The 23,320-nt window shown below is 46.4% G+C and overlaps 1 protein-coding gene across 1 annotated transcript; it reads left to right on the top strand.

The window, feature by feature from the left end:
* Positions 1-5,739: 5,739 nt before the first annotated feature.
* On the top strand, positions 5,740-12,947 carry RPLP0 (ribosomal protein lateral stalk subunit P0). Its single transcript, XM_030218754.1, is given in 9 exon segments — positions 5,740-5,839; positions 9,065-9,171; positions 10,027-10,051; positions 10,054-10,201; positions 10,373-10,460; positions 10,618-10,764; positions 11,446-11,631; positions 11,923-12,063; positions 12,732-12,947. Coding segments are annotated over 8 exon segments (942 nt in total). The 5' UTR covers positions 5,740-5,839; positions 9,065-9,117; the 3' UTR covers positions 12,885-12,947.
* Positions 12,948-23,320: the final 10,373 nt, after the last annotated feature.

Genomic DNA, 23,320 nt, shown 5'->3' on the forward strand with positions numbered 1-23,320 from the left:
TTATAAGCAGTGAAAATACTAGTAAAAGTAACAAATGCATTTTCTTCCATACATTGCTAAATACAAAATTAGAAAAGATATACATTTCCAAAAAAAGTTATCATCCATGAGTAAGCATGTACCTCTTTCTTTTCCCTCTCATCCGTGAGTAGCATATCACCTCTCCTCTCCATCTCCTCCTATGTGCTGTATTTCCCCTTGTTCCCTCCCCCTCCTCACCAATCGTTTTTCCAATCCCTCTTCCTCTGCCTACCCACACTCCATCCACCCCCCCCCCCCCCCACACGACTCCCGTCCTGAGTCAGGGTGTCCTCCTTGAACGTACCTTAAAGTGCCCTAGTGGTCTAGTTGTGGCCTCTTCGAGGCAGGAAAATCCCCCCACTCTTTCCTATCCACTTCCGCTGATCTGCTCCGTGGCGCTGCTGCTTCAAAATGGCTGCTGAGACTTCAAGCTGTGGCCTCGCAAGACTTGGAAGTCTTGTCAACCATTTTGAAGGCAGCAGTGAGCAGGTCAGCAGAAGCGGACAGGAAAGAGGGGGGTTCTTTCCTGCCCCAAAGAGACAACCAGGTTGCATTGAGGTATATTTTGGGGAGGGCATCCTGAGGTGCACCTGCCAGCAAGCCAGCCCAGAAACCGAGACAGACAAGCAGGCTGGAAAAAATTACCCGGCCCCGACAATCCCCTGAAAAGGAAATCCGGACGTATTGTAATACTAACAGGGGAGCACGTTCATCTTTCCTGCAGGCTTCCTCAGGCAACCCAGCAGGCTTGAAACATGGAATAAGGCACTTTTGTTTCTGTCTGGGAACAGGAACTGCCTGTTCTTGCATTTCAGATCTTGTCAGGCAGCTTATGGAAGGGGAGCAGCACAGCTGCAGGAAGGAAGAACAGGCTGTGAAGAAATGATCCAGTGAGGCAAACTTTGGATGCCTCGATTCAGTGCCTTACTGGCTGACTCCTTATTAAGCCAGCACTGATGGCAGTGCCTTCATCTTTAAGTTTCTTTGAAACGTTTTGCATGCTCACTGTAACTTATTTATTTGGATTTTGCTCACACTTTTTTCAGTAGTAGCTCAAGGTGAGTTACATTCAGGTACACTGGATATTTCTCTGTCCCAGGTGGGCTCACAATCTAAGTTTGTACCTGAGGCAATGGAGGGTTAAGTGACTTGACCAAGATCACGCAGCAGTGGGATTTGAACCGGCCACCTCTGGATTTCAAGACTGGTGCTCTAACCATTAGACCACTCCTCCACTCCACAAGTTAGCTTCCAAAACAGGGTTCTTGTATGATAAGTCCCCCCCCCCCCCCCGAAAAAAGAATGTGGCCCCCTAGAAAGTGGGTTATAAAAGCTGCCATTCTTTAACAAAAAAAAAGGTATTAGGGAACTATGACTTTTTGCAGCACCTCAGTGAAAGATTTATTAAACCTTTATCCTTAGGAAGATGACCATAAAAACATTCTGCACACTATTCTAAGTCTCATTTTGCAGGAAATAGGCTTTTAATGGCAGAGCCCCCTGAGAAACTGTAGTAAATTGAAAGAAAACATTAAATAAGAAGGCTCAACAGTTAGGGCTAATTAGCCTGGAGAAGAGACAGCTGAGAGGAGACATAAGTAGGATGGAATGGGTACAGAACATTTATTATGTACCTTTTCAGGTAGTACTAGGACTAGGGGACACCCCATGATGGTAATGGATAGCACATTTAAAAGTAATTGGAGAAAATATTTTTCCATAGTGTCCTCATCAGACTAGTCTACAACCAATGTGTTATGACTGTCAAGTAGCAGATGGAGACGAACCGGTGATGGGCATTTTCTGATCTTTTTTTTTTTTTTTTGCTAGGGAGGAAGCAGCATTTGGTGCTGGAGTTTTTAGACTAAAAGTTTCAGAATCTCACCCACTTTAAAGGGAACTTTGTTTTCCCTGGGCTGGTCTGGTGAGGATGATAAGGAAGTGAAAATTTGATCGCTCTTTCTTGAGTCCTAGCAGACCAATGCCAGAGTCCCTCCTTAAGCTTGTTCTTTTTCTTTCATGTTCCTGGCAAAAGAAGGTTTGGGAATACTGTTTGTATGTTTCATGTTTGTAAGGTTTTACCTGGAACCTGGATTCATCCCTTTGGGAAGAGATAAGGGGATGTTGTCTCATTGTTTTGTTACAGAGATACAGTTGAGCTAGAGCTGCATAGTGCCCTTGACAGAGCTCACATGTTATTGGTCCCTGTGTCTGCTGGTTGACAGGTGTAACCCATTGGTCCTGGACTGGTCTGGTAGGGCTCAAGGAAAGAAAATTAGCAGATAAAATAAAAATGTATCCTTGCACTCTGTGCACCGTTAAACTGCAGAAGTAATTAGCAGAGGATATGGTGAAAGCAGTTAACATTGCTAGGTTTAAAAAGGGTTTAGACAAGTTTTGGAGGAAAAGTCCATAAACCATTATTAGCCAGATGGACCTGGGTTTGAGCTGGAAGTATTGGTTGATCTTTGAGTTCCTGCCAGGTACTTCTGACCTGGATTGGCCACTATCAGAGAGAAGATACTGGGCTTGATGGACCTTTGATCTGGCACAGTATGTTGGGCTTGATGGACCTTTGATCTGGCACAGTATGGCAGCTCTTATGTTCCTAATACATTCTTCTAGGTCTCTCTCTTTTCTAGTTCAAGAGACCCGCTTTGTAGGCTGTGGTTCTGTTCACACCAAATCCAAATCTGTAATGAAAGGGAAAACACTAATTGTTTTCCTTTTCATAATCATCTCACTGGATTCTAGGTGATTTTCCTATGGATCAGTATTTGTTTGCTGATTTGTAAAGATTTAAATTTGCTTTTCATTTTCACTCAGGTGATTACATCAATAAAAATCATTATTTAATTTTAATGCCTAGGTATGTGTTAGTGTGGTGTTTCACTCATTAGTCAGTGTCATATGTTTCTCTGCTTTATATCCTGGATGACCATCCCTTTTACTGTCTGAGACAGCCAGGCTGGTCCTACTACTTGGCAGGCTTCAAAGGGGGGCAGCAGTGGCGTACCAAGGGGGTGGGGGTGGGGCGGTCCGCCCCGGGTGCACGCTGCTGGGGGGGTGCTGCACCCGGGTGGGGCACATCGGCGATCCGCCCCGGGTGTCATCGAGGGTAGGAACGCCATTGGGGGACAGTGGCACAATTGACAAGAAAGCAGCAGAACAGCAGTAGCAAGCCTTTGAGTATCCCTCACTCATGTCATCCTACTCACAAATAAAAGATCCTTGAGGTGCTGTGGTGGTATGAATAAAAGTTATAATTCCTCACCTGAGGGTGCAAAACCCACCAGACATCCACTATTCCAACCCTCTCTACCAGCCCCTTACATTTTGGCCTATCCCTGGCCCCTGGAACTTTTCATCTTGTTAGACATCAGCAGCTTAGTGATTGGCTGTTCTGCACAGGCTAAGCTGACCGACTGCCTTCCCCCCTATCGAGCTGCTCGCTGCTTTTGTGAGTAGCTCATTTGCATGCGAGTTGCTTTGGGAATCACTCTGTATTTCCAAATCGGTAATTTTTACCGAGGTGGAACTATAGAGCGATTTATAACAGAGACCTCTGTGCACCTTGGCCCAGGAGAAGTAATGGTACTGTCATTGATGGTGCAAGAGGGTCAGCACTATCTGCCCTGTTGGGTCCTGGCATCGCCATCTCATTTAGGTGCATGCTTAAGAGGGCCTGTGGAGCCTGAACCATCCTGCTGTTGCCTGTTAGTCAATCAGGAGGCTAAAACCCAGATGCACAAAACCTAACGAACCAGTAAAGTGGTTTTTATGCTGGTTTAGCAAGCACGGAGTTCAGTGAGACATGCACAAAAGGGTTCTGCGAGCTCTTTCCTGTCACAGTAGCAGCTAATGAAACTTGTATGCAAACTTATTATAGTGAGCTAATTACTAAACAAATGTGCATGCAAAGCGATGCATATAAGCCCATACCTTTACTGAGGAAAATTTAACAGGAGGTCTGGAGCTGCTGCTCTTGACAGTTCATTATAGCAAGTTCTCCAGCGTCACTCCAGCGGTCATCTGCCACTCCCAAGAGGAGAAGGACCCGCAAGGAGAAACAGGATGCACAGCAGGTTTTTTTTTTTTTGGGGAGGGGGGGGGAGGGGGGAAGCTATGCTGGCATTCATACACTCAGCTTCTTTGTGTGTATGACAACCGTATACAAGCACCGCTCTAGTATTTACAGAGCAACCACACTTAGCGATTAGCTGTTCTGTGCATGCTGAGCTGACTGACAGGCTTCCCACCTATGGAGCTGCTCACGGCTTCTGCATGCGAGTTGGGGAATCGCTCTATATTTCCAAATTGGTAATTTTTACTGAGGTGGAAGTACAGATCGATTCTTAGCAGGGACCTTTTGTGCAGCTGGACATCAGTGGGGTGGGGATTTCTCCCGGCAAGAGCAGCAGTAAGACTTTCTGAGAGTCCTGCTGTCAGGGGCAGAAGATCTCTCCAACCACATGTATGTTGGCTCAGTGTATGATGACATTTTCTGAGAGGCTGATTAGGTTCCTAAAATCATGCCTTAGAAGGGAGTAGTCTGAACTATTTTTTTTGGTTATTATAAGAAGAATGAAAATGGAGAAGCAATGTCCATGCGTTCTGTGCAGAAAAGCCTAAACAGCTTTCTGCACAAGTTCTGGGAAAGCAAATCCAGTCTGGTGTCATCACAGCAATGTCACCCCTCAGCTGTGGCTGATTATATCCTGTTCCTCCATGAATAAATTATCGGTGTGTTCGCTGAAACATGGAAGACTACAAGGGTATGAAATTGAACATGATGTATTTTGTTAAACAACTCAAAATAATCAAAGGTAGTACAATAATATTAGGTGCCCTAGGCAAACCTTACGTTGTCCTCCCCCCTCCCCAACAATCCTGATCATCGTAACAGCACCCTTCTTAGAATAAGCAGGGGTAAATGGGCTATTTGACTACTGCACACGCTCTGCATGTAAAAGCACAGGTTGCTAATTCCATTGAGGGGCCAATGCAGAGAGCTACTGCAGGCAGAGACACGCAGTTAACAAGATTTTTGCATGTTACGGCCACAAAAACAACGCAGGAACAGGTTCAGCATGGGAGTCAGCTCGCATGGTAGCCATTAGCGCACGGCATAGTAAAGTGTGTGCTAAGGGGGCTATTAGATAAATTGATATAATAATGCAGAAATTTTTTTGGACAGCAAACGATGTGACAAACACACTACCAGATCTGAGGTGAGTCAGGTGACGTAGAAAAGTACCCCACCTGCCCTCCTAACCAATGAAGCTTTAGAGTGTGGAGGAGGAGGGGGCGGGGTGAGATTGAGACAGATGTTCAGTCTCAAACCCACCCCTGGTACCTTTTTACCGTTCTGGAGGTCTCTAGCAACGAGCGAGCAGCATTTCACACTAGCTGCTTGAGCAAACCACAAGCGCAATCATGTGTATTTTGAAAAGAAGTTAGGTCAGAGGAAAGACTCTAAATTTGTGTGAATTGCTGGCTGCTGGTGACCTCTGGAATTGAAGCTTAAAAACTATGGGGTGAGGGGACATGTTGCAAAAAGGAGGCTAACAAACCAGTTTAGGAGGATAAGCAACGCTGCTCTCTTGCACTGTGCTGTGTTCTGCTGCTGTTGTGCTGCCCCTTTAAAAGGTGAGCGTCCGCCTCTGGCCTATCAGAATAGTTTGCCAGGAGTGATGGCTCTAAGATCGAATAGCCACAGAGCGTGCAGTTGGCGCGCGGTGATTGGTATCTGCTGTGGCTAAAGTAGGAGGAGGGGTGGTATTTTTACTTCCTTTTGTCCGCGGAGGCCTAGTGTGAGGTGAGCGTGTGGTTTAGCTGAGGATGAGTCTCTAGTACTAATATACCGGAACCGTTCCCAGTCCTACTGGGAATGAATGTGCTTCCTGCTTTGCTTTTTCTCCTATATATATTTTTTTTTTCTGCGAGAAGTCAGGCCTATGTGCAGAGCTGGATTAACATTATGTTAGGCCTAGGCCTCTCCGTTTTCTTGCCTCTGGCTCATAGGATATGGCTTTCCTAGCACGTTTCGTCTCCCTAGAAGTAGTGCAGGGAAAGCTGCAGGGTCTACTGTGTGGGACATCTATAAGTTGTGAGTGAGCCTAAGGATTGTAAAGAATGTTTTGCCAAGGGTAGCCTTGCGGTTGGGCTACTGGGCTCAAAACTGGGAAGATGAAAAGTCATTGTCACGCTCTTGCCTTTTATTATAAAGCCCAGATACCAAAAAGATTGATATTAAAGGCTAAAAAATAACTTGTAGACGGTGTTTCTGGGATATAAATCTATAAATATGCAAAATATCAAACAGGTTGATCCTCCCCCACAGAAAATATTTACCTTCCTTTGGTGCCTCGAAAGGGTGTATAGACACAATGAAGGCGGTATTAGAACATTTTCAAAGTAATTTGCCCCCATAACTCAATTGATATCCTAGGTAAAGCTTCTAGATTGACCACTTTCCACTTAATTGTTTAATGGGTATGTTTTTGTAGCAGTTGTCTGATCTAACTAAATTTTTCAAAGTGGAATTCTGTTTGTAGGATTGGAACGTGACTTATAAAGAACAGGCTTAACCACGCCAGTATTTCTCTTTTGCATATATAAGCTTGTAGTTCGAGTTTCTTTTAAAACTCAAAAAGAACAATCAAATTACAAGTGTGTGTATGCATGCAGTAGGGTAATACCAGGACTACATTAGCTTGTGCCTTATGATAGAAATAGTTTGTCATTTGTTCTGGTTGTTTTTGTAACTTTATAGTTCTTGTCTCTTGTAATTTGATGGGTGTGAACTGTTTAGATGTTTGGGTGATACATCAAATGTTGTTAAACTACTGTATAACATATTTCCCATCAGAAAAAGGCACAATACTTTCACTCATGGGACATGCGTACACACACACACACACACACACACACACACATTTCTCTCCTAGCTCCCCTTCCAGGGAACTTCATTCATTGGGTACATATAAGGTCTGTCAGAGATGTGGGTTCTGTAGGATATGTGTTTTACTTGGACCCTTATACTGAGTTGTACCCTGTTTCTTCGCCACCAACTCAGTCTGTTCTTTTTGGCGTGCAGTGCCTATACCAAAATAGTCTTCTGTCTTGTTCTGTCTCTGGTTCTATTTTGATCTAGTCTAAAAGCACCCTCTTGAGGATGTTTTTAACTCAAATTCTTATTCACCAGTTTAATGCCTATATTATTTAAATTATTACCGTAATAAACGAAACTCCAAAATTTTATTTGTCCTGTTTGCCTTGAATATATTGTAAGCTCTGTTGGACAGGTCTTGTGTTTCTGTACAGCACTGCAAATGTATAGTAGTGACAGGAATTAGTAGTATAGTAGTACTGTTGTCTGTTGCTCATGTGCTCAGTGAGTGTGCCTTCTACTAACCCTCCCCCCCCCCCCCCAACAGAAAGAAAACCCTTAAAAAAACAAAACGGTGGTGCTTATATTAAAAATTACAGTTGCAGCCATCTCCTTTACTTAGCTGGCAACAGCCCATTCACACTTTATCCTACATAAGTATTGTCATACTGGGACAAACAGAAGGTCCATCAAGCCCAGCATCCTTTTTTTGATGGTGGCCAATCTAGGTCACAAGTAGCTGGCAAGATCCTAAAACAGTACAATACATTTTATGCTGCTTATTTCTAGAAATAAGCAGTGGATGTTCCCAAGTCCATTTTAATAGTCTAAGAACTTTTCCTTTAGGAAGCCATCCAAACCTTTTTTAAACCCCACTAAGCTAACTGCTTTTACTACATTCACTGGCAACTAATTCCAGAGTAATTGCACGAGTGAAGAAATATTTTCTTGGATTCATTTTAAATTTACTACTTTGTATCTTCATTGCATTCTGCCTAGTCCTAGTATTTTTGGAAAGAGTAAACAAGTGATTCATGTCTACCCGTTCTACTCCACTCATTATTTTATAGACCTGTATCATATCTTCCCTCAACCGTATTTTCTCTAAGCTGAAGAGCCCTAGCTGCTTTAGCCTTTCCTCATAGGGAAGTCGTCCCATCCCCTTTATCATTTTTGTTGCTCTTTTCTGTACCTTTTCTAATTCCACTATCTTTTTGAGATGCAGTGACCAGAATTGAACACAGTATTCAAGCCACAGTCAGATAACACAAAGGCATAATATCCTTAGTTTTGTTTTCCATTTTTTCTATTCAGCACCCCCTTCCAGGACGCTTGCAGCCTCTATTAATTCTTTCCAGGATTGGTGTAGTTGCAGAGTTCAGTCCTTTCTTTTATCTCATCATGTGAATTGACTGGATCCTACCTGTAGTCTCTCTGATTTTTTACTTGGACCTATCCTTTATGGGGTTAGGGTGGTGGAGCTGGGAACATCACTAAGAAGCTAATGGAATTGCTAGTGTGCTAATGACACTGGAAACAGGCTTGCTTATGTGGGGAAAGGATTGTAGAACTGCAGATAAGTCTACAGTACTGAACATTTTCAGATACTCTAGCCATCCTTGCAAAAAATCCAGAGCTGGCAGCCAATGCTTTGAGTCTAATACATTTGACAGTGGGGCATGCCCCCCCTCTCTTGAAAAAAAATGGCACCCTAGGCCTGTGCTTTAATCTTGCTCAGGAACATAGTGTGTAAAAAAAAAAGTCAAGGAGGTTTAATGACAGGAGACAGCATGTCACAAGGCTGAAGGCGTTCCACCCAAGGAGATTTTAATTCTCAATGTAGCTGCTGCCATTTTGGTACACCTAAAACAATGTAATTGATAGTGACAAGCTCCGCCTATTTTTTTCAGCCCGTATAATGGGCCACAGAGGCTCATGACACCTGTCATTAAACCTCCTTGGTAAAAGTGCTGAAGAACTTGTGGGCCTCAACCTGAACTCATTCCCCTGTCTCTTTAATAAAATGGATTGCTGCTTCTCCAAACCACCTTCCCTGCCTCCCATTTTCTAATGGGAGACTGAGCTAGTGTTCCCATGATTGTCTGACCTGCATTATTTAAAGTGTTTGATTAGCTGTGTCTTATCCTGCAGTTACAACTCGTCTTTAAACCCCTTGTGTGGCAATCCTTGGAAGCACCGTCGAGATGCCCAGGGAAGACAGGGCTACGTGGAAGTCAAACTATTTTCTCAAAATCATAGTAAGTGTTGTCAGCTGACACTTTATAAGCTTAAAACTCGTGATACCATGATGCCACACTTATTACCGAAGTGGCTGTTGCCATGACTTGCCAGAACTCGGACATATATTTTGGGCAACCTTATATCTTTACAAGAGATTCCACATAGCAACATTGAGTTATTCATATCCTGATCTGGATTTTCTAGTTGTACCCTGATTCCCAATGCGAAATGTGCCTTTAAAATATGATTAATTTTTTTTTTTTTTGTTGACGTTTGCTGATGCTCTAAAACTGTAACAAACTTTGCCTCGTGGCAGTGCCAACACAGCCCATTCACGGTGAATGGGCTGTGTCGGCACTAGCGCACAGCGGCTACTAGCATGGCTTAGTAAACGGGGGTTTGTGTCTGATGCACAGAGGACTGAACTTTATTGTATAATAGCAGTAAAGATATGCCAGTGCATCAACAAAATCAATTAACAGGGAAATTAGATATATGTATTCACAAATTTTACCTGTTGCACCCAGTTTAATAGAGGCTTTGTCCCATGCATCTTTTTGATATGCATGTTATGATTTTTTTTTTTTTGGTTCTTACTAGTGAATTTTCTTGGCCTCGAAGAAGAGGTGGTCTACCCTGACCTCCAAAGGTCTCAAGCAGGTTTTGATGCTCAGATAATTCATTTGTGTTATTTCTATACATCTTTCCTGAAAAACTATTTTTTATCTTGAAAACCAGACTTTGTGAGGCCTCATAAAGGTTGGGCCATCTAAATTTTAGGTGAGGGGGTCTTTTGAATAGAATTCTAAATTTATTAATTTATTAGGAAAATTAATTAGGAAAAATCTGTTGTATTTTTTTTTTTTTTTTAGCAATTACTGGACGACTATCCAAAGTGTTCATTGTGGGGGCAGATAATGTTGGTTCCAAACAAATGCAGCAGATTCGTATGTCTCTGCGTGGCAAAGCTGTGGTACTGATGGGAAAGAACACTATGATGCGGAAGGCTATCCGTGGCCATTTGGAAAATAATCCTGCTCTAGAAAAGTGAGTGGCCTTTAAATCATGTCTCTTTGCAGAGAAATCACTGCTGTACAGTTGATTGTGGTGCCATCCTTACCTCACACGTCTACTTCCTGCTATAGTCATTTAGGAAAGTTTTTAGTGTCTCCTCAAGAATATTAATTTGGTGCAGTGACCATTTATTTCATTTCTCAGGCTGCTTCCTCACATCCGTGGAAATGTGGGATTTGTCTTTACCAAGGAAGATCTGACAGAAATTAGGGACATGTTGCTGGCCAACAAGGTAAGATACCTGTGCTTTACAGCAGAGTATTGGTGGGTGGGGTAGGGGCTCTTCTCACCAGTCTTTAAAATACTTGACATATGCCTGAAAAGGATTGCACAATGCTACAACACATGTTCAGACCTGATAAGTGTCATTGCTTGTTTTTCCTGTTCAGGTGCCAGCTTCAGCTCGTGCAGGTGCCATTGCTCCTTGCGATGTCACTGTACCTGCCCAAAATACTGGTTTAGGTCCCGAGAAGACTTCCTTCTTTCAGGCTTTAGGCATCACCACCAAGATCTCTAGAGGCACCATTGAAATCCTGGTAAGTGCCAGTTCACACTTCAGCCCTACCATACTAAGGTGCTTGAACTGGTCAACCCATTGAGCCTATGGCAGTTTAACCAGTGAATGTTCAGGGTGAGAACTCTATCAATGTAAACTTGGTTGCTAAATGTCAATTGATTACTGTGGCCACCCTTAAATGATGAAAGCAATATTCAACATTGTTTTTAATTCATGCATTTTAACAACAAAGGAAACAAAATTGGAAAAAGGTTTTACTTATTTCTTAAAGGTCTTGAATAGATGCTTAATAGCTTCTCAGTTTGATCTTTTGAACAGCTTTTTACAGCTGATCGAGGCTTTAGACTTTATTTGATAAGCCTTTATAAAACAAAGAACGTGCTATATGGAGTCAAATGTGGTAAATTACCACTTTTTCCTGTTTTCTAGCACTGGGTAAATGGGAGTATAAATTTTCTATACTTGGCAACCAGCTCCCCCTTCTGAGTTTTTCATGCTGTTTGTCTCTTGTTCTATCGCTGTCCTTTATCTGTCCCAAAATAGTTACTGATTGGATGGTTATGTTATCAGCCATTGTGCAGCATACCCCTCCTATTTTTAATAATGACTTCTTATGCAGCTTATGCCAGTCGTCTTGAAATCTTAATGCAGCTGAAGCATCTGATACTTGCTTTAATTTAACCTGTTTCTTGTGTTCTAGAGTGATGTGCAGCTGATAAAAACTGGAGATAAAGTGGGAGCCAGCGAAGCCACCTTACTTAACATGTTGAACATTTCTCCATTCTCATTCGGATTGATTATCCAGCAGGTATATGATAATGGTAGTATCTACAATCCGGAAGTGCTGGACATCACTGAGGAAACTTTACATCTGCGCTTCCTGGAGGTGAGGAGTGATGGCATATAAGATGAGTGCACGCACTTACTAGTTTGGCAGTGGCCTCTGAGGTGAAGAAGGTGTGGGTAGTACCATTTCCCCTTTAATTTAAACTGTTTATCTGTTAAAACATGGGATTCTGAGTTCATTAATGATAGAAGATAAATGTGAGACTAGATGAGAGAGGGGCCAGTGTGTATTTTACTCTGTAATTGTGTTGGCAGTTGATATAGTAGAAAGTTTAAGATGCAGTGCGTATACAGATAGGTGTGTATTAAGATTTTCATATCTTTTCTGCAGGGTGTTCGGAATGTTGCTAGTGTGTGTCTGCAGATTGGATATCCTACCATTGCATCTGTACCTCATAGCATCATTAATGGCTATAAACGGGTTCTAGCTGTGGCAGTGGAGACAGACTACAGCTTTCCATTGGCTGACAAGGTAAAGCCTGAATTATCATGCAAGGACTAAATAAGCAGGAGTTGTAAAGAAGGACCGAGGACTGGTCAAAAAAAAAAAAAAAAAAAAAATCCAATCCTAGCATGGTTGCAAGTGTAACATAGAAATGGTGGTGTTAAGGCTGGGGAGGGAGAGAATGTCTGCTGCTAGTATGGTTGCTTCTACAGGCCGGTCCCTTGATAGAGGTAGCCTTTGAGCAGCAGGAATTCTCACAGGTGCCCTGGTATGCTCTCTGAATAAAGGGTACTGAAGATGGATGGTGGGACCTAGAATTCATAGCTATTTACACTAAATTCAGTCAGTCCTTGACAGTACAATTTCTGCATGTGATGGATGTATGTGGCTTGCATAGGCTTGAGGAGATGCAGTGGGTGAAGGTGATGGGAAGTGGAGGAATGTGCTATTAGGTGGATGTGAAGAGTGCAGTATCTAGGATGGGAGGTAGTATTGGGTGGGTATGGAGAGATGCAGCATGGGTTGAGGGGATACAGTAGGGGAGGGTGTGAAAGGATGCACTTTTCATGATGGGGAGGTAGTGGATGTATTTGATATTTAGTGGCATGGTGTGAGTAAGCGAGTTGGATTGTAGGGAATGAATGCTGTTGTATGGTATTCCTGCCAAAGTTGTAAATTACCTTTTCTTTTTGTAGGTGAAGGCCTTCCTGGCAGACCCATCTGCCTTTGTGGTTACTGCTCCTGTAACTACATCAGCCACACCTGCTGCAGCTGCACCTCCTAAAGAAGAGGTGAAAGAAGAGTCAGAGGAGTCGGATGAAGACATGGGATTTGGACTGTTTGACTAATCCTGGTTACTGATTGCTACATCAAGCCAATTTTAAGAAATAAAGTGGGCTATCTTCCTTTTTGCCTGTTTCTCTTGGGAAATTTTACTAATTCTGTGTCTTGGTGGGAGAAGAAAAACATAACCAAATAACAAAGCTCTTGAGTGAATGGCTGTATAAGTTGGTTATGGGAGATTATGGATTTATTGAAGAATAATACTTATTGTCCCTACAGTCTGGCCCAGACTGAGTTATGTATTCCTAGTAGTAGGTAGAGAATGATTCCTGAGTGAGCCTATAATTGAGTTGTACAGTTCTTCAGCAAACCAGTATTTATCAGCTCAAGTGTTCTGCACGAATGGTTTATCCATAAGTACATAAATATTGCCATACTGGGAAAGACCAAAGGTCCATCAAGCCCAGCAACCTGTTTCCAACAGTGGCCAATCCAGGTCACAAATACCTGGCAAGATCCCCCAAAAAGTACAAAACATTCTATACTGCTTATCCCAGAAATAGTGGATTTTCCCCAATGGTCTATGGACTTTTAGGAAGCCGTCCAAACCTTTTTAAAACTCCGCTAAGCTAACAGCCTTTACCACATTCTCTTGCAACGAATTCGAGTTTAATTACACGTTCAGTGACGAAAACTTTTCTCCGATTTGATTTAAAATTTACTACATTGTAGCTTTATCTCATGCCCCCCTAGTCCTAGTATTTTTGGAAAGTGTAAACAGACACTTTATCTACCTGTTCCTCTATCATATCTCCTCTTAGCCGCCTTTTCTCCAAGCTGAAGAGCCCTAGCCGTTTTAGCCTTTCATATGGAAGTCGTCCCATCCCCTTTATCATTTTTGTTGCCCTTCTCTGCACCTTTTTCTAATTCCACTATATCTTTTTTTGAGATGCGGTGACCAGAATTTAACACAATATTCGAGGTGCGGTCGCACCATGGAGTGATACAAAGGCATTGTAACATCCTCACTTTTGTTTTCCATTTGTTTCCTAATACCTAACATTCTATTTACTTAGCTGCAGCAGCACACTGAGCAGAAGGTTTCAACATATCAACGATGACACCTAGATCCCTTTCTTGGTCTCTGACTCCTAACGTGGAACCTTGCATGATGTAGCTATAATGCGGGTGCCTCTTCACCACTTGCATCATTTTGCACTTGCGCACATTAAACGTTATCTGCCATTTAGACGCCCAGCCTCATAAGGTCTTCTTGTAATTTTTCACAATCCTGCGATTTAACGACTTTGAATAACTGTGTCATCAGCAAATTTAATTACCTCACTAGTTACTCCCATTTCTGTCATTTATAAATATGTTAAAAAGCAGCGCTCCTACCACAGACCCCTGGGGAACCCCACTAACTACCCTTCTCCATTGAGAATACTGACCATTTAACCCTACTGTCTGTTTTCTATCTTTTAACCAGTTTTTAATCCACAGTAGAACACTACCTCCTATCCCAAGACTCTCCAATTTCCTCTTAGCAGCAGGTGGAGGTAGAGAAAAGACTGAGGTAATAAGATGTAGTGCCCCCTAGTATTTTCTCCACAGTAGGTGATAGGTTTCCTAGCTCTCCCCTTTGCTGGTGATGGTCATACAGGGTAGTGGAGCCTAAGGGCCGCTCCTAGGCTTATGGATTTGTTCCATGCATAGTTGAGCATGGAGTTTGATGCGTAGCCCCCCGTTAGCAATTCGTAGTGCTACTGGCAGTGGCTTCAGGCTTGGTCTTTGGGACCTTGCCCGGCACCCCTGTGGGGTGGACTTCCTCTACTACTACTACTTAACATTTCTAAAGCGCTACTAGGGTTACGCAGCGCTATACATTTTAACATAGGACAGTCCCTGCTCAAGGAGCTTACAATCTAAAGGAAAGGACAAATGTACAGTCAGTCAAATAGGGGCAGTCTGGACTCCTCTGCAACCCCCCTGTGTGTTTCGGTCACCTTGGAAGATCTTGGGCTTGAAACCTGGGTGTGCTCGTGTGTTCTCTGTTGTATGTTCAGAAATCATTGCCATAAGTATAGGCAGTTATTAAAAGATTATCACATGCACACACCAGAACAGGCATCCATCACATTGCAAAAGTAAGCAATAACTTCTACAGAGTACATCCAAAATTAAATGTTTATTAGTTCCAGCTTCCAAAATCCCAGACAACAGATGTACAGATCAGCAGGACCCAAAGCACTAAGAAACAAGTACAGTCAGAAACAATATAGTTTATATCTAATTGTTCAATCACTCTTAGGATTCACCTTTGGGTGTAAAAAGCAAAACCATGTGTATGTAAGGTCTGGATAAACAAATTAAAACAATAAAAGTTTAAAGTAAATGCCCATAATATGTAATATGTGGTAGCAATAATGAAACAATGATGGAATATTCACCTAGACGGGAGCCTGAGCCAACAGATGTATTTTCCACTGAATGTAATTAACTTTCCATATCATCATGCTGATCAATCCATAGACTGGTGGGTTGTGTCCATCTACCAGCAGGTGGAGATAGAGAGCAAACCTTTTGCCTCCCTATATGTGGTCATGTGCTGCTGGAAACTCCTCAGTATGTTCTCTATCTCAGCAGGTGGTGGTCACACACAGCAGCAGCTCTGGCCAGGTCTCCAAGCCTAGTTTTTAGGTTTTGTTGAGTACCTGGGGTTGAGGGCTCTTCTTGAGCAAGTGCAAACCTGGTGGTGCCAGGTCCCTCCTTTTCTCCCCCCGCCCGCTGGCTCCGTTGAAAAAAATAAATAAATTTTTGGACGTCCTTAAGGGCGTTTATTTCAACGTTTATTGCAGCTACTCACTGGGACACCAGTTCGTTACAGCTTGGAGCGAGAAGCAGGTAATTTTTACCTTTTTGTAGCGGGCAGGGGGTTCCCTGATCGGTCTCCACGTGGCCTATGGCGTCGGAGGGCGAGGGCGCAAAGAATCGCTCCCCGGACCGCGTGTGCGCTTCTAGCGGGGATGCGGGGATCTTAAAGTCTGATTCGCCCTTGTTGGGTGTCAGTTTGGAGGCCGGTCAGTGTCCCGGTTTTTCCCGCCATAAATGCCCATCCCCCGCTGCTCGCCTCCGCCATCTTGGCCGGCCACTCTGCTCGGACGGCTTCTTCTTGGGCCGCCCTTGAGGTGGGAGACATTGGGCGACGGCAAAAAAGCGGCCAAAGTTAAGCGCCGTTCTTCCCGCACGGCTCCTTCGCGGAGTGTCGTGCCGGACGCCATTTTGGATGTGCAGCATGTTTCTCCCCCGCTCCTGCGAGCGCCGGTTGAGGGTGCGTCTAGGGCTGTGGCCCAGGCTGCTGAAGTGCACAGTCTGGGGGGTTTCTCCCCCGAGTTCATTTTGCTGCTGCATCAGGCCTTCCTTATGCAAAACGCTGCCCCGGCTCCCTGGTCCGATAAAGGGGTTGAGGCCCCCGGAAGTAAATGCCCTCGGGTGGATTTCCAGGCCTTAGAGGACTCTCCACATTATAATTGAAAGAGAAAAACGCCTAGATTTCGACCCAAATCGGGAGACAGACGTTTATCTCACAAAAACGAATAAATCGGTATAATGGAAAGCCGATTTTGGACGTTTCCAACTGCACTCCATCGCGGAAGCGTACAAAGTTGACGGGGGCGTGTCGGAGGCGTGGCGAAGGTGGAACTGGGCGTGCTTATCGGCCGAGGAGAGATGGGCGCCTTTCGCCGATAATGGGAAAAAAAGTATGCGTTTGTAGCTAGAATTTAGGGCACTTTTCCATATCATCAAGCTGATCAATCCATAGACTGGTGGGTTGTGTCCATCTACCAGCAGGTGGAGATAGAGAGCAAACTTTTGCCTCCCTATATGTGGTCATGTGCTGCCGGAAACTCCTCAGTATGTTCTCTATCTCAGCAGGTGGTGGTCACACACAGCAGCAGCTCTGGCTAGGCCTCCAAGCCTAATTTTTAGGTTTTGTTGAGTGCCTGGGGTTGAGGGCTCTTCTTGAGCAAGTGCAAACCTGGTGGCGCCAGGTCCCTCCTTTTCTCCCCCCTCCCGCTGGCTCCGTTTAAAAAAAAAAAAAAAAAATTTTGAACGTCCTTAAAGGCATTTATTTCGACGTTTATTTAAACGTTTATTGCAGCTACTCACTGGGACACCAGGTCGTTACAGCTCGGAGCGGAAAGCAGGTAATTTTTACCTTTTTATAGCGGGCAGGGGGTTCCCCGATTGATCTCCACGTGGCCTATGGCGTCGGAGGGCGAGGGCGCAAAGAGTCGCTCCCCGGATCGCTTGGGCGCTTCTAGAGGGGATGCGGGGGTCTTGAAGTCTGATTCGCCCTTGTTGGGTGACAGTTTCGTGAACGATGAGTGTCCCGGTCCTTCCTCAGGTGTGGCGGTTTTTCCCGCCATAAACGCCCATCCCCCGCTGCTTGCCTCCGCCATCTTGGCCGGCCACGCGGCTCGGACGGCTTCTTCTTGGGCCGCCCTTGAGGTAGGAGACATTAATGCCATGAACGCCCTTAATTTGGGCGACGGCACAAAAGCGGCTAAGGTTAAGCGCCGTTCTTCCCGCGCGGCTCCTTCGCGGAGTGTCGCGCCGGATGCCATCTTGGATGCGCAGCATGTATCTCCCCCGCTCTTGCGAGCGCCGGTTGAGGGTGCGTCTAGGGCTGTAGCCCAGGCTGCGGAAGTGCACAGTCTGGGGGGTTTCTCCCCCGAGTTTGTTTTGCTGCTGCATCAGGCCTTCCTTATGCAAAACGCTGCCCCTGCTCCCTCGTCTGGTAAAGAGGTTGAGGCCCCCGGAGGTAAACGCCCTCGGGTTGATTCCCAGGCCTTGGAGGACTTTGTCTCCTCCGATGTAGATGAGGGCAGCGTATCTGAGTTCTCCCAACGGTCCTTTGCGGATTCCTTGGAGGAGACTGATCCCCGCTCGGATGGAGCGGATGACCCCTCTGCAGCGCGGCTCTTTAGCTCAGAGGATTTGCCCAACCTGTTGGTGCAGGCCATGGGCATTTTGAAGATTTCCTCTCCGGAGGACGTCTCTCCCTCAGCCCCTGTTGGCTCCGCCATTATGCTGGGGACGAAGCGCCCGCCTAGAACCTTCCACGTGCATGACGCCATGCACACCTTAATTTCGGCTCAATGGGATGTCCCGGAAGCGAGCCTTAAAGTGGCTAGGGCTATGTCCCGCCTCTATCCTTTGCCTGAAAGTGAACGTGAGGCCTATCTGTGGCCTACAGTGGATTCTTTAATCACTGCGGTGACTAAGAAAACGGCATTGCCGGTGGAAGGTGGCACGGCCCTAAAGGACGCCCAAGACAGAAGATTGGAGGCGGCCTTAAGGTTGTCCTTTGAGGCGGCTGCTTTAAGTTTGCAGGCCTCAGTTTGCGGCTCCTATGAGGCCAGGGCGTGCCTGACTATGGTGCAGCGGGCTTCCCCCTCGGATCATTCCTTGAGGGCTGATTGGCCGGCCCTGGAATCGGGCTTAGCCTATTTGGCAGACTTGCTGTATGATGTCTTGAGGGCCTCAGCTAAGGGCATGGCTCAGACAATCTCTGCGCGGCGGTGGCTTTGGCTGAAGCATTGGTCTGCTGACCACGCCTCTAAATCCCGCCTGGCTAGATTGCCTTTTAAAGGCAAGCTGCTCTTTGGGGTCGAGCTGGACAAAATCGTGACCGATCTCGGCATGTCTAAGGGCAAGAAGTTACCAGAGGTCAGGGCTCGGGCTAGTACTCGCCCCGGTACCTCCAGAGGACGGTTTCAGGAAGCCCGTCGGTACCGCCCGGGCAGGTCGGGCTCTTCTGCCCCCTCTTCCTTCAAGAGGAACTTCTCCCCCAAGCAGCATTCCTTTCGCAGAGACCGCCGTCCCGGAGGTGCTCCCTCCGGTCCTCCCCCAGGGTCTCGGACCCAATGACGGGGCCTTGGTCCACGCCCCAGTGCAGATTGGAGGACGGCTGTCCTCGTTTCTGGGCGAGTGGACCACAATAACTTCAGACGCTTGGGTGCTGGAAGTCATCAGAGACGGCTACAAGCTAGAGTTCTGCCGACCCTTAAGAGACGGGTTTGTACTCTCTCCCTGCAAGTCTCCGGTCAAAGCTGTGGCAGTGCAGCAGACCTTGGACAACCTGATCCGCCTGGGTGCGGTCGTTCCGGTGCCAGAAAATCAGCTTGGCAAGGGGCGTTACTCCATTTACTTTGTGGTACCAAAGAAAGGAGGTTCTGTACGGCCTATCCTCGACCTCAAAGGGGTCAATCGGGCCTTGAAAGTTCGGCACTTTCGCATGGAGACTCTCCGCTCTGTTATAGCGGCAGTGAAGGCAGGGGAGTACCTGGCATCCTTGGACATCAAGGAAGCGTACTTGCATATTCCCATCTGGCCTCCTCATCAACGCTTTCTGCGTTTTGCAGTCCTGGGCCGACACTTCCAGTTCAGAGCCCTCCCGTTCGGGTTGGCTACTGCTCCGCGGACCTTCTCCAAAGTAATGGTGGTCATCACGGCCTTCCTGAGGAAGGAAGGAGTACAAGTCCATCCTTATCTGGACGACTGGTTGATCCGAGCCCCCTCTTATGCAGAGTGCGGCAAAGCTGTGAACCGGGTGGTTGCTCTTTTGAGCTCCCTGGGGTGGATCATCAACTGGGAGAAAAGCCAGCTGCGCCCAACTCAGTCCCTGGAGTATCTGGGAGTTCGATTCGACACCCAAGTGGGCAGAGTTTTCCTGCCAGACAATCGGATTGTCAAGCTTCAGGCTCAGGTGGACCAGTTCCTAGTAGCCTCTCCTCTTCGGGCTTGGGACTATGTGCAGCTGTTGGGCTCTATGACGGCCACGATGGAAGTAGTGCCCTGGGCCAGGGCTCATATGAGACCACTACAACACTCTCTGCTGCAGCGCTGGACTCCGATGTCGGAGGATTACGCTGTGCGCCTTCCCTTGGACCCAGCAGTACGCAAGGCGCTGAGCTGGTGGACGCAGACAGACAAGTTGTCTGCAGGAATGCCTCTGGTGACCCCGGAGTGGATTGTCGTCACGACGGACGCCTCTTTGTCGGGCTGGGGAGCCCACTGCTTGGGAAGGACAGCGCAGGGGCTCTGGTCTCCTGCAGAGGCAAAGTGGTCTATCAACCTCCTGGAACTCAGAGCCATTCGGTTGGCGCTTTGGGAGTTCATCCCGGTACTGGCGATGAAGCCTGTACGGGTCCTGTCGGACAATGCCACGGCTGTGGGCTATGTCAACCGCCAGGGAGGTACCAAGAGCGCCCCTCTAGCCAAGGAGGCCATGAATCTATGCCAGTGGGCGGAAGCGAACCTGGAACAGCTGTCAGCGGCCCACATTGCCGGAGTTATGAATGTCAAGGCGGACTTTCTCAGTCGCCATACTTTGGAGCCCGGAGAGTGGCAGCTATCTGCTCAGGCGTTCTTGGACATCACGAAGCGCTGGGGCCAGCCGAGCCTAGATCTGATGGCGTCATCGGCCAATTGCCAAGTGCCGCGCTTTTTCAGCAGAGGACGGGACCCTCGATCCCTGGGAGTAGATGCTCTTCTCCAACAGTGGCCGACACAAGAGCTTCTCTATGTGTTCCCGCCCTGGCCCATGTTGGGCAGGGTGCTAGACCAGGTTGCAAAGCATCCGGGCCGGATAATCCTGGTGGATCCGGATTGGCCCAGACGTCCCTGGTATGCGGACTTGATCAGGCTATCAGTCGACGATCCTCTGCGGCTGCCAGTGGAGCAGGGCCTGTTGCATCAGGGTCCCGTGGTGATGGAGGATCCCTCCCCCTTTGGTCTTACGGCCTGGCTATTGAGCGGCAGCGGCTGAGAAAGAAGGGCTTCTCAGACAAGGTCATCGCCACTATGCTGAGAGCGAGGAAGCGCTCTACTTCTACGGCTTACGCCAGGGTTTGGCGTACCTTTGCAGCGTGGTGTGAAGCAGGCTCACTTTCTCCCTTCACTGCTCCAATTTCTTCAGTGTTGGCGTTCCTGCAAGAAGGTCTGGAGAAAGGCCTGTCGCTCAGTTCCCTTAAAGTCCAGGTAGCGGCTCTGGCTTGCTTCAGGGGCCGCCTGAAGGGTGCTTCCCTGGCTTCGCAGCCAGATGTGGTGCGTTTTCTCAAGGGAGTTAATCACCTGCGCCCTCCTCTGCACTCAGTGGTGCCTGCGTGCAATCTCAACCTGGTGCTAAGAGCCTTGCAGAAGCCGCCTTTTGAACCCTTGTCGAGGGCATCTCTGAAAGACCTGACGTTGAAAGCAGTCTTTTTGGTGGCTATCACTTCAGCCAGAAGAGTTTCCGAGCTCCAGGCACTCTCATGTCGAGATCCTTTTCTGCAGTTCACTGAGGCAGGAGTGACTATTCGCACAGTGCCTTCCTTCCTGCCCAAGATTGTTTCTCGCTTCCATATGAATCAGCAGCTCTGTCTCCCTTCCTTTCGTAGGGAAGACTACCCAGAGGAATACTCTGCTCTCAAATATCTGGATGTGGGACGAGTTATCATCAGATACTTGGAAGTGACCAATGATTTCCGGAAATCGGATCATCTGTTTGTCCTGTTTGCAGGTCCTCGTAAGGGTCTGCAGGCTGCTAAGCCTACAGTGGCAAGATGGGTCAAGGAAGCCATTGCAGCGGCTTATGTGGCCGCAGGGAAGGTGCCGCCTATCCAGCTGAAGGCTCACTCCACTAGAGCTCAGGCGGCCTCGATGGCAGAGGCCGGGTCCGTCTCCTTGGAAGAGATTTGCAAGGCGGCAACTTGGGCATCGGCCCATACCTTCTCCAGGCATTACCGCTTGACTGTGGCTGCTCGGGCGGAGGCTCGGTTTGGAGCTTCAGTGTTGCGGTCAGGGATTTCTATGTCCCGCCCTGGGTGAGTACTGCTTCGGTACATCCCACCAGTCTATGGATTGATCAGCATGATGATGTGGAAGGTAAAATTATGTATCATACCTGATAATTTTCTTTCCATTAATCATAGCTGATCAATCCATAGCCCCTCCCAGATATCTCTACTGGTTATATTCTGTTTGCATTTCAGGTTTAAGTTTAGTCTTCAGTTCCTGTTCAGGAGGACTTCGTGTTCAAGTTTTTTCAATTGGATTCTTCAAGAGTTGAGATGATTTTGTGTTACAGTGAGCTGCTGCATTCCTCTCCCCTCCGTTTTACGGGGCTGGATTGAGACCTAAATTCTGCCGGCGCTCCCTCCCGCTTCGTGTGGCTGTAGGGCAGCTTTGTACCCCTCCCGCTTCGGCGGTGTTAGGGTCAGTCAGCTCCTCCCGCGGTTGCAGGATAAGCCAGATCCCCCTGCATCGGCGGGGTGGTGTCCCTCCCCCGATCCGCGGGGATGAGCTGGACGGATTCCCCTCCCCCACTTGTGTGGGGATGAGCTGGGTTAATTCCCCTCCCCCCTTTCGGCGGTGGTGAGCTGGGCAGAGTGTCCCTTTGTGGATGTAATTCTCTAAGTGCTGAGTCCTGCTGATGGAGCTTTGATATCGACATACTGAGGAGTTTCCGGCAGCACATGACCACATATAGGGAGGCAAAAGGTTTGCTCTTTATCTCCACCTGCTGGTAGATGGACACAACCCACCAGTCTGGATTGATCAGCTATGATTAATGGAAAGAAAATTATCAGGTATGATACATAATTTTACCTTGTATGAACTTGGCTGCAAATAGTGTGGCTGAACTGGACTTCTGCATGAAGGTAGCTTTGCCCTCATTAATTCAATGTCTGTCTTTTAAATAGTAATAAAATATCAAGTTAATTTTTATGTTATTAGGATTTACTGCCTTTTTGAAGGAATTCATGCAACTAGGCAATGTACAGTAAAGGAGCAAGTTCTCACATGCCATCTTTTTTGATCTAGGCACAGCAAAAAAAAAAAAAGATTTTACATGCTCTCAGGTTTCAACCTAATTAATGTTTAATGTCAGATATAGATGTCATAAATAAGTAAATAAATAAATAGCAATTGATTCTCATAACATGATGTATTAATGGCCCTTTACCAGAAGAAAAATCTGTGCATGAATATAACACATGCTAAGGTGTCCCTATAACCAGTCCCTCCAAATGACACACTGACTACGATTTATAACAAATTACTACTAAAGCTATGAAAAGTTATTTCGTTATTATACTTTCTCTGTGTACATCCGTATGCTGCCTTTTTCAAGCTGGCATGTTTGAAAATATAAGTGAGATTAAATAACAGTGCTACCAACAATAAAGAACGACAACCTGGATGTAGCAGCAGCTCATAGGTTCGTTTGCTTTGTTTTGAGTCTATGAGGATGACGGCCGCGCGTGGGATTGGAAACTGAAACTACTTAAGTGGTTTCAACGTGTTGACGTAACTTTTCCTGTTTTATCCAACCTCCTTGGAGACAGCGTACTCTTCTCGGCCACCATTTTTCAAAATGGCGGCACCTGCTCCCCTCCTCTGTACGTCAGGACGCTCCGTTTGGGGTCAGGTGGGTCAGGTGTCGCCATTTTGA

This window comes from Microcaecilia unicolor, chromosome 11 (assembly GCF_901765095.1).
Source record: "Microcaecilia unicolor chromosome 11, aMicUni1.1, whole genome shotgun sequence".
NCBI classification, from domain to species: Eukaryota; Metazoa; Chordata; class Amphibia; order Gymnophiona; family Siphonopidae; genus Microcaecilia; species Microcaecilia unicolor.